Source organism: Nelumbo lutea, chromosome 8 (genome assembly GCF_056320005.1).
Source record: "Nelumbo lutea isolate HS-2025 chromosome 8, American lotus-T2T, whole genome shotgun sequence".
In the NCBI taxonomy this organism is placed as follows: Eukaryota; Viridiplantae; Streptophyta; class Magnoliopsida; order Proteales; family Nelumbonaceae; genus Nelumbo; species Nelumbo lutea.
Window position 1 is genome coordinate 35,235,988 of NC_142691.1, and position 11,141 is coordinate 35,247,128.

The 11,141-nt window shown below is 38.1% G+C and overlaps 1 protein-coding gene across 1 annotated transcript; it reads right to left on the minus strand.

The window, feature by feature from the left end:
* Positions 1 to 5,896: 5,896 nt before the first annotated feature.
* On the minus strand, positions 5,897 to 6,913 carry IAA33 (indole-3-acetic acid inducible 33). The gene is made up of 2 exons (XM_088959121.1): positions 6,352 to 6,913; positions 5,897 to 6,208 (listed from the first exon to the last, which is right to left on the minus strand). Exons 1-2 carry the CDS (start codon positions 6,789 to 6,791, stop codon positions 6,130 to 6,132), a joined length of 519 nt encoding a protein of 172 aa, XP_088815247.1. The 5' UTR covers positions 6,792 to 6,913; the 3' UTR covers positions 5,897 to 6,129.
* Between the last annotated feature and the right edge of the window lie 4,228 nt (positions 6,914 to 11,141).

The following is an 11,141-nucleotide window of genomic DNA, read 5'->3' on the forward strand; positions in this document are numbered from 1 at the left end:
CAGTAACTCCCAACGAAAGTGTTCACGCCCAAAGAGAAAACTAAAGACTGCTCCCACTAAAGATGACACAGTGTGAGGTGGAGCAGAATCAGTAGGATGATTCTTCAGCAAGAACCAAATTCTTCAGCAAGAATGTGATGGAGGGCTGGTAAGCACGACTTTAGAATACCTTTTCTACCAAAAGGTAATATCAAGAACCTTTCTTGATCACTCCCATAGGTGGTGATCGAACTAACAGGGGCGGCAAGAGTAGGAAAGAGCAGAAGACAGGAGTAGTGAAACTGCAAATTCTTCTCTCTATGTAATCTGCAAACTGAATATTGTGTATTGGAGGTTCTCTCTGCTCCTCTATTTATAGCCTTTAAAGAGAGCATCTCCTAATCCCATTAGGAGTTTACTAATCCAAATCTTGTATTTGGATCTTGACTCTCTTTAAGAGTTAAATCCAAATCTTTATTTGGATATGGACTCACTGAGTGGATAGGGATAATCCCTTTATCCTATCTGTTGATCTAAATCCCAGAACCTCCCCTAATTAATTAATCTTATTAAGCCAGTTCGAATTGGGCTTTAGGCCCATTAAGTTTATGTGCTCACTTAACCTCCTAACTGTTGCCTAGTTGGCTATCCTTGTATGGTGTGGGACCCAAACATTGATCTACACATCAACCACATGGGTTCAGCTCAGCCTCTGTTACAAGGCCTGGCTGAATTCACTGTAGAAAACAGTGAACCCCTAAGTCCATCACCATGGTCTCTTAATGGGCCCAACATTTACACTAAATGGTCCTTGGGTCAAGCCACATTATAAAAACCCAAGGACTATGGGCAGATGCAAGATTAGCCCATCAGGTATTACCTTCAATGGTCTTACACTTAACCTCTCAGCCCATAATGATCAAACACTGCCCGACAAGAGAGGACCTCTCCCTCGGCTACAAGGAACAGTGCTGCACTCTCTACTCACATGGATCCCGGGAATTAAAACCTTTTGCAAACATTATATATATATATATATATATATATATATATATATATATATATATATATATATATATATTGCAAAATAAATTTCTACCATTGAAATCAACTACCAGCAATTTAGGTTTCCATCAGAGAGAGTGCATCCCCGATCATTCACTTTGTCCGACAAAGGGGCTGATCCTGTCACTATGATCACCCACTCAGATGAATTCTCGGACTGTCCCAACATACCCAGGTTTTGACCCCATCTAAGGATTTCACTGATTGACATATCAAAGGCAACCTAATCCGACCCCTAGTGTAGTATCATAATCGAGTCTAGGGGTCAGGTGTAACATTCCAATTTTACCCATCTATCTCCAAGGTCCCGGGCAATACTGGATTTCTGGTCCTGTTAAGGGTTTCAAGAAAACCCACACTGCATGTACCTCAGGTCTCACCCTGGCAGTTGAGACAAGCCACCCCAACAAACTTGGTAGCACATCAGTGTCAGCCTTGATAGGATAAATCTCCCCAGATCTATCCAATAGTTGTGAAGATTCTAAACTAACACGAGTCTCATAAGTGTCCAATTTAAGGGTATTGTGTCTAACAGGGCTCTCCAAGGCTTTTCTTATTTTTTTCTCCTTTTCTTGCTTGGGCTGAACACTCTCTCTTTCTCTCTTCCTTGAATGCCTAGACAAGGCTCCTTAAATCACTTTCCTTTGTTTCTCCCCAATTTAATGTCAAGAAAGAAGGAAATTTAAATTTAATTTTTAAAATTTGAATTTGAGAGATCTAGGGTAGGGAGATCCAAGGGTGGAGAGAGAGTACGGATTTATATTTAGGGCTAAGGTTGCATCTAGGGTTAATGGGGGCTTTGGGTGATTTCTAGGAATGTGTAGGGACCTAAATGGAAATGTACATGGTGGTTTTTGCAATGAAAGGGCAAGTCTAAGGGGTGTGATGTACAAGGATTAAACCTTAAGATGTTAGGGTTTATCTCAACCAAAGAGATCGCATGAATTAGAATCTTCATAGATGGAGAGGTAAAATGGGGAATTTTGTAACAAAAGTTTCCATGGGGGTTCCAAGGTGTCTGAAAAGGGTAGTGTTGGGGTTTGATAGCCTCAAGGAGTGTGTCTGAGTGTGAAATCATGATTTAGAGTGTATTAATCAACGAGGACTGTTAGATCAAGATCTTTCTTGATAGAGGGTTAAAATGGTCATTTTGGGTCTAAAAAAGGAGGATAGTCGACCAAAATGTCCAGCAAGGTGACGACATGGTCTAGGCATATCAGTGGGCATATTGCGATGCAGATCTTAAATTTGGATAATTACAGCCAATAAGAGCTATAGATTTGGAATCTTTTGGAATAAGGGGTAAAATGGTTATTTTAGTGTCTAAAATTTATTGGGTTGTCGATTGAAAGGTTTTAATGGAGTTTGGATATGTCGAGTGATGCATGATTACGGATATCTTAAATTCTGAGAGTATTGAGCGACGAAGATGGTCTATTTGGAATATTTTTATGAGAAGGGTAAAATGGTAATTTTAAGGTTTCAAATTTGATCGATTGTTGATTGGGAAGCTTTGATGGGGTTTGGAGGTGCTGGATGATGCATAACGACAGATATCTTAAATTTGGAGAATATCGGGCAATAAAGTTGGTTCATTTAGAATCTTTTTATACAAAAAGTAAAATGGTCATTTTAGGGTTTAAAGTTGGATGGATTGTTGTTTGGGAGGTTTTGATAAGGTTTGGGTTTCATGAAAGGTGTGCCGCAATGAAGATCTTGAAATAGGAGAGTAATGGCCAATAAGGATGATTAATATGGAATGTTTTCAGATGAGGGGTAAAATGGGTATTTTGATGTCTAAAATTGAGTGAATGGTCGATCAGGAGGTTGATGGAGGTTTTAGTGAGATTTGGAGGTCTCCAATAGTATGCCGTCATGAAGATTTTGAAATAGGATAATGATGGTTGGTTTAGAATCTTTTTGGATGATTGGCAAAATAGGTATTTTAAGGTCTAAAATTGGATGGATGGTTGATCAGGAGGTTGATGAAGGTTGTTGTAGGATTTGATGTATTAGGAGAGGTATCGAGATAAAGATCTAAGGTTTTAAGTGTAGCGAGCAATGAGAGTGGTCAATTTGGAGTCTTTGTGTACAAAGGGTAAAACTGACGTTTTAAGATCTAAAATTTATTAGGTGGTTAATCAGGTAGTTGATTAATGTTTTGACGAGGTTTTGGTGTCTTGGGGGAGGTGTTGAGATGGGGATCTATGATTTTGAGAGTAATGAATGACGGGAAAAGTTGATTTGGAATCTTTGCCTATGAGGATAAAATGGACATTTTTAGGTTTGAAATCTTCTAGTGGAAAATCAGGTGGTTGATGAAAGTTTTGGTGAGGTTTCGGTGTCTTAGGAATGGTGTTGTGATCGAGATCTAAGATTTTGAGAGTAGCGGGTGATGATAGTGATTGATTTGGAATCTTTGTGTATAAGGGGTAAAACAGACATTTTTAGGTCTAAAATTTGTTGGATGGTCAATCAGGTGTCTGTTGAAAGTTTTGGTGAGCTTTAGGTGTATTGGGAGTGGTGTCATGATTGAGATCTAAGATTTTGAGAGTAGTGTGTGACGGAAGTGGTTGATTTGGAATCTTTATCGATGAGAGGCAAAAAGGGTATTTTTGGGTTTGAAAGCTTTTGGATGGGTATCTTAGGATCCTTGGAGTACAATGGGAGTGTACGATGGCTTTATAGGTGTGGGAATCGTGACAATCTAGGTTGTGGGTATTTCGGTTAATGAGAAGGCTCATAATAACATCTTGGTTTGATGGATGGGTAAATGAGGAAATTTTAGGCTGGACTTTGGTAGAAGGGCATGGATTTGAATTATAAGGCTGTTGGGAGGGTTTGGTCATGTCAAGGATGTGTTGACTACAAGTTTTTGGCTCAGGAAGTGTCATGGGGTCAAATGCGTTGAAATAGAATGTTTAATGGATGAATGGAAAAATCAAGGAATTTAGGGATGAAAATTGGTGAAATTGGATGTTCAAAGGTTTTGCTACATGTGATGGAGGACAAGCATGGTGACATTATGCAATCGTTACCATTGGAAAGATTGGTGAGGTCTAATCGGGTATCTGGAGTGTGACAAGTATGTCAGAGAGAGGACCGAACAAAAATTGGGTAATGACAGTGGGGTTTTGTATAGGAGGCATATTTACCTAAAGAATCAGAAGTTAATAACTAAATCAAAGCTTTCTAATGGACTAGGATTTAAGAATTTCAGTTGTTTAAATGTTGCATTGGTGGCAAAATTGTGTTGGAGATTCCTTAGAGAGAGAAATCAATTGTGGATGCAAGTGTTCATTGCTAAATATCTCTCTCATTCTAAAAATTTTTGGACAGTTTCCTTTTAAGTCAAGGTGTACTGTTCATTGGTCGAGTATGTTAAAGTGCCAACCTGCTCTTCGTAGGGGTTGTCGAATATTGGTAGGTCATGGATGGCCTATTCAGGCCTTTCCTGACCCTTGGCTACTAGTAGAGGTTCATGATCTGGCTGTTAATGTGCATAATTGTACAACACACATTGAAGTATCTCACTCTATAGACCCCTCTAATTGTTGCTGGGGATCCCATCCCGTCTTAATCAATTCTTTGATGATTCAGTTAATACAGTCATCTCCTTAACACAACTTCCTTAGGATTGTTTAGAGATAGAGGACGTGCTTATTTGGACTCCAAATCCCCATAAAAAACTCACCACTGCATCTATGTATAAGTTATCGTTGAATGATGTGGCTGATCAATCTTCAAGGTAGTGGTCTGGCTTTTGGCATCATCAGTTAGGAAGAAATTTTGGCAAATCAAAATCATCCATCCTCAGGTTGGTATGTTTGGAGATGCTTAACAGGAGTATTGCCTCTTAACAGGTTCGTATTTCAATCCATTGTCTGTTACTGATGAAATTGGTTAAACGGTAAGACATGTAAATGCACAGGTCATGCAATCCTATTCTACTGCCCCTGTTCCTCATCGCTGGTTAAAGCCTGAAACAGATGTGCTAAAAGTTAACTTTGGTGGTGCTATATCTTCTTTAAAGTGGGTGTAGGAATTATTATTAGAGATCATATGGGTGATTTCTGTTTTGGTCGAACATATCTGGGTCTCCAATTAACTTTAGAAGTTGAAGCTTCTTCCATTACTTTAGAGGGTGATTGTGCAATTGTTTCATGTCTGTTGGAGGGAACTTCACAGCCTTCTTGAAGTATTAGATCTGGAATCATAAATGTGGTAGCGAATCAGGTGTTATTTATCAAAATTCATTGGTGGGTTTTGATTGATCAAAACTCTTTCCATATCATATATTTCACATATCATAGATTTTCGTATTAGATCTACAATTGCCAATTGTATATGTTTGATTTCACAACTCCCTCGCTACCCAGTTCGTTGGGTGAGAGTGGGCAATGTTGCAGCTCACAAGTTGGTTAAGCAAACTCTACTTTTAAAGTTTAAGCCGTTAAGTGAGGTCTTTGAATAGGTTTTATTGTCTAACATGCCCCCTCACAGGAAAGCCTATTGGGCTTGAAGCGTGGACAACAAAGACCCACCCTTACTTTGTAGTGAAACTTAATTAATTATAATGGGGTAACGAAAATTGAACACTAGACCACTTGGTCAAACTAGCACTAATGTTATCTCAGAAAACCATTGACCTAAGAGCTTAAACTATTAAATGAAGTCCTGAATAGGTTTTATTTCTAACATCCTTTATTATCTGTTAATTAAAACTTTTAATAGATTTTACAAAATTGTCATGCTCAATTTTCCGTTACCAAATATAACCTAAGTGACCCTTTGAAGATTCTCAATGAAATCGGTAACAATTTCCAAAGTCAACATACACATACACACAATCTGCTTCATTCTCTCATGCACTGAGCACATGCAAGATGATGGATTCAACTCTTTTACTCATATAAAATACGAAAACAAGAAATTCTACATTTTATTAATATCACACATTATAATGGAGGCCCCAATTTTTCAAGTTCTCTTGACAAGGGTTTCCTTTGGATGTCTCTTCCATGCTTTGTTTCTGGATAGAATTACAAGCTAGTGATAATTCTAAGCTACAATTAGAGCAATCAGTTACGCCCCTCCTTTTCCCGTCCTTGAATTTGACTTCGCCGGAAGTATTCGAATTCTCCTAGCCACACGAACAAAATCCCTACAAATAATTTATATTTAAGTAATAACAATAATAATAAATCTAAACCCGAATTTTCATGGTATCCATAACTCACAACCAATTGAGCAGAAAAGATATTAAGTAAAACTATTACAGTTACCGATGAAAGAAATGGAACTTACTTCCAATTAAGATCTCCGGCGAGGAGGAGGTCATCTTCCATGTCTTCATAGGCAATAAGGTGACCGGGAATGGCGTTTGAGAGGTCGAGGTCGTTCTCCAACTCAACTTCTCCAACTTCTCCGGCATCCACAAACATGTGGTGCAGTGCCTTAGCTAGGCTCTTGTAGCTTGTGTGCTTATGGAGGCTGATCCGCTGGCATATGGACCGGCCTTCGAGGACAACAGTCACCGGTGGGATCACAGACGACACTAGATCATCTTCGATCCCCGGGAAACCAGAGATGTTAGAGCTACCCATGAAGGAAGAATTATTATGTGTTGCACCGGCGAGTCTTGTGTAAAATCCGGTCGAATTGGGACGGTGGTCGTCGACTGCCGCGAATCTCCTTTCTTGCCATCTCCTCTTCAAGGAGACATGTTGAGCATCCAAACCACTCATGGTTTCTCACTATATGTTTCTTGTGTTTTAGTCAAAACGATCTCATGGGTTACTCTGAGAAGGAAAGAGAAGAAGTTACAGCCAAGAAACTGAGAAGGATTTGCTGGGTTTATATTGAGAGAGGAAAAGAGAGGCTTCTGTTGGGTGTTTGTTTTGTTCTGGCGAGTATAAATGAGAGAGCACAAATGTCGGGAGAGGTCAGATTATTGTCTGCAACCTCGTGCTTTACTTTTCCTCTTTGAAAGCCATTAATAGGTCTGACCACACCATCTTCAAGAGCGTAACTATCCTCTCTCTCTCTCTCTCTTTCTCTCTCCCAATCCTTGGCTATGACAGCCAAAGGAAAAACGTAAAACAGAGAAATTGTGTATTCAACAATTACCAACACAACCGAGTATTTCTTGTATGAGTATGTTTGCTTGCAAGTGCAAAAGTGGTGTCTCTATTACTCTTGGAATTCAATTTTGCTTGGTTTCGAAATTGCAATCTCATTTATTAATATAATCTTGGGATGGATGTGAAAGGCGTGAAGAAAAAGTAAGCTTCTGTGTCTACTGATTTGAAGAGAACGTAACAAAAAATCTTGTCAAAATGCGTAGCGGAACAGACTAGAAGCTGTGGACTTCCATGCTATTAGGGTCACAGTGAGACATATTTTGTCATAGGGATTTGCCAGATTCGTATGAATAGAACCAAAGATTCCGATCCAATGTTGGTGTGCTATGTGCCTATTTGGTCCACTGTGAAGCCAAGTTGTACTGTTTCAGGGCCCAGCCTTGTAACTTGCGATTCGTAGGCCGTGGAGACGACCGCGCTGCTGTCGGCGAACGGCTCGCGACTTTGACTCTCAGGTGGTCGGGAGCCTCCGTCACTACTTAAATAATTTTCTTCCTGTGAGATACTCTAAGATGTGGAGTTGTCTATGTTAGATAAAAGTAAGCCAAATCCGACCGTTCATCATATGGCCCTGATCGGGGAGCTGTACAGAACGTGCATCATATAGAGTTACTGAGTTAGTATGGGGATGATGAACCTCGGCTCAGAGGTTAGGAATTATCGTAGATTGGATTAGAGAATTAGTAATTTAGGCTGTATTTGGTTGAAGTGCAATTTTATTTGCACTAGTACAAATGTATGGAAATACAAATTAAAAAAACGCAAATTCTCATTTAAGTTTGTTTTGGGTTTTATTTTACTCTGCTTTATATTTTAATTTACTTCATTTGTACTTCAATCAAATAAAATAAGTTAAAATTTGAAACAAAAATATATTAGAATTTATATTTGAATCATTTGTACTGCCATAATTTTGTATTAGTGCAAATTTATTTGCATTGCAACCAAACGCAGCCTTAATGAGAACGTTGGTGCAAGGTTATAAATACGTACCATGCTATAGTCAGCTGGCTGTCTCTTTCCACACTAGTTATTTCACACCATTAGGGTTGCTCATTGTATTCTGAACAATAAACCATCGCAGTTTATGGACCGTGACCCAAATTGTAATTGCTATTGAAGTTTGCATTTGACATTGGATTAGATGGTTAATAGAGCTAACGACAATAACCTCAATAATGGGGTGTAGTGTAGATGAGAAATTGGATGATATATGAATGTGGTGTGGGTGAAAATAAATCACATTTCAACAAGGTAGTGTAGATGTATGGATTGAAATAGCATGTCACTCACGGTAAGAAATAGCATGGATTGATTTATGATAGAAAACCCGTGAGCACTAAATTTGTCCTAACAGATCGTGGAGCATTTCGAGATGGAATATATCATGGTCAGACAACAATACCAAACATCCCTAAGTTCCCATATTCTGGTTAAATTACAATTTTTATGGTTTGAACGGGCTGTCCTAATCTAAAAAAAAAAACAATGATTTGGTGAATATTCCAAGCTCAGATCCCTTACCCACAAAGATTTTACTTACACCTATTCACAAGACACCACAACTGTACATTGTATATTAGAAACATCTTTGGTATTTATACGTTACCATTCATGAAGAGGTATTCCCAATATACAACTGTAATGTCTTGTGAGTAGGATTCTCATGGATAGAAGATCCAGATTAGAACCTCCCAGTATTAGAACACATTGGTTTTGGCCGTCCAAGTCTTCCCAACTTGACCGACTTAACTTCTTCCTACCAAACGTGCTGGCATTATGGACTGAAAGGAGATTTCTTGAAGGCAAGAGTCTTACAAATACACACAGAGCAGCGCATCCATTCAAACATCAGAAACATCTCCTATGAAGTTAACATACATATATAAGTACATATATAAGTACATATATAAGAGATAGATATTGAGATTTTTCAGGAGGGATCAAGTTAAAATGTAGATCTTGTAAGGTTGTCCAAACGACCTGACTGGTCGATAGGACTAATTTCCAATATTTTATGTTTAATAAAGGGTTTTTAAAAGTTTAAAACTAATGCGAATGAAACCAAGTAAACAAGTTGCTGCATCATAATCGATGGTTGTATTTGCTGGTCAATTGATGAACAACTCTCCACCTATTGGGCAGTGCTGATGGATATATGGAGGCTTTTGGATTTGGAGTAAATATGCTCGAATGGAAGCATGACAGATGGTTAATTTGATATAAAAGGATAGTAAAACTATATGGAACATGGCCCCAGTGATTTTACATTGGTGATATAAATAAAGCTGGTTAGATTAATGCTTGTGTATGGAGGACTGAATTATATTTATAAGGTAGGTCCTATTGGAAGATGAGTTGGTTTCAGATCCCCAGTTATGATGTCATGTGTCTTCGTGTCATAGTCGTAGACAATTGGCATCAGATCTAATTTGCCAGTATTTTAGTAGTCATGGTACCAGCCATTCAGACTGGATCACCTGTTGTGGGCACTCAAACCGAGAGAGAGAGAGAGCACACAGCCATTGAATAGCTGTTATTTTTAGATTTTTTTTATTGCAAAGTCAAGTCAAATACAAGAATGACAGGGACCCCTGCCATTAAACAAGCAAATAGAAGATAATCTACGGTCAACGACGGAACTATTCGAGGCTGAAGCAGTGGTATCCGTGGCAAAATTTGCATCTCTTAACACGTTGATAAGGAAGATTTAAAAGAATTGCGCCGTTTAGCCTTTTTTTTCCCGCGGGTTGTCGATTGATTAGAAGCTTGGCGGTCTATATTTTGATTTTTTTTTTTGTTTGATTGAGAAAAAATCTCAGTCAAAAGATGATACCCAAAAAAAGATGTTTAAAGTTCGTTTTGGGTTATTTTCAGGAGGTTTCAAATGGAAGTTTTTTATTATTTGCATTGTGTTTTCGTGTGAAAAGATGTACTTTAACTAAACAATCTTCAGCTGTTAAGATCTTAATGCAAAATCTTACATCATTTTTTTGGTCGTGTTAGGTCTATAGAAGATCTTTCAAAGCAGACTTGCCAAACGGCACCAATAAGATTCTGGGTATCACAGAATATCACTTCTCCCTCTTTAAACATTAGCGAGAGATGGTTAGAGAGGTTTCAACATGGAGATCTTGAGATTAATCAATGAGACCCAATCATTTAATTTCTGATTCAACAGTAGAGATTGATACTTCAGCTTCGTTATAAAAATACTATTGCAGTGTTATGCTCTCCCCATCCTCCTGCCACCCACTCCCATGTTAATCCCTATCAATTCACCAGGCCTCCCAAAGACAACACATCTCTTCATTTTTTTTCTGGGAAAAATGGAGGCTGCAGCAACATCCTCTTATTCCAGCAAGCTATCCCAAAAGATCGTGGCGATAGCTGTTGGAGAAACTCATACTCTCTTACCCCATGTTTTGAATTTGTTTAATAACAATTTTGGGTGCCGAGGATTTTGGCATTATGGGATATGGTTGTGTATATTAATGGGGAAGAGAAACTTTTAGCTCAGGACTGAGAAAACAGACAAGCTATTCCCAATTTGAGTTAATTTTGATTTGTGCAATAGAAAGAAAGAAATGTTTTTTTCACTTTTCGGTGACAAACATATGAACTAAAAATAAGGGAAAATAGGATTTTTAAATTTTTAAATGAATTCACAGAATCACATTTAAAGTTCCACTAATCAATTAACTTCAGTGGATACCTTTAATCTTTTTGAAAAAATCAGGGTACACTTAAGTCAATTAATGAAAACTTAGGGTATGTTTAATTAGGGTAACAGACTTAAACCTCTCCTGAGGTTTGTAATAAATACTTAGACCTCCTCTCTAATAATTTATAGGACCTAAACCTCCCTTGTTAGAAGAATATTCCTTTATATTTGATAGAATCCATTAAAAGACATTTTTACCTTCTATCACTCTTTAAATTGTCAAACAAAAC

Bases quoted from the DNA above. Each gene is read 5' to 3' on its own strand.
- IAA33 (XM_088959121.1), bottom strand. From the start codon at position 6,791: ATGAGTGGTTTGGATGCTCAACATGTCTCCTTGAAGAGGAGATGGCAA. The intron at 6,209-6,351 runs GTAAGTTCCATT...AATTATTTGTAG, and splicing joins GCCGGAGATCTTAATTGGAA to GGATTTTGTTCGTGTGGCTA.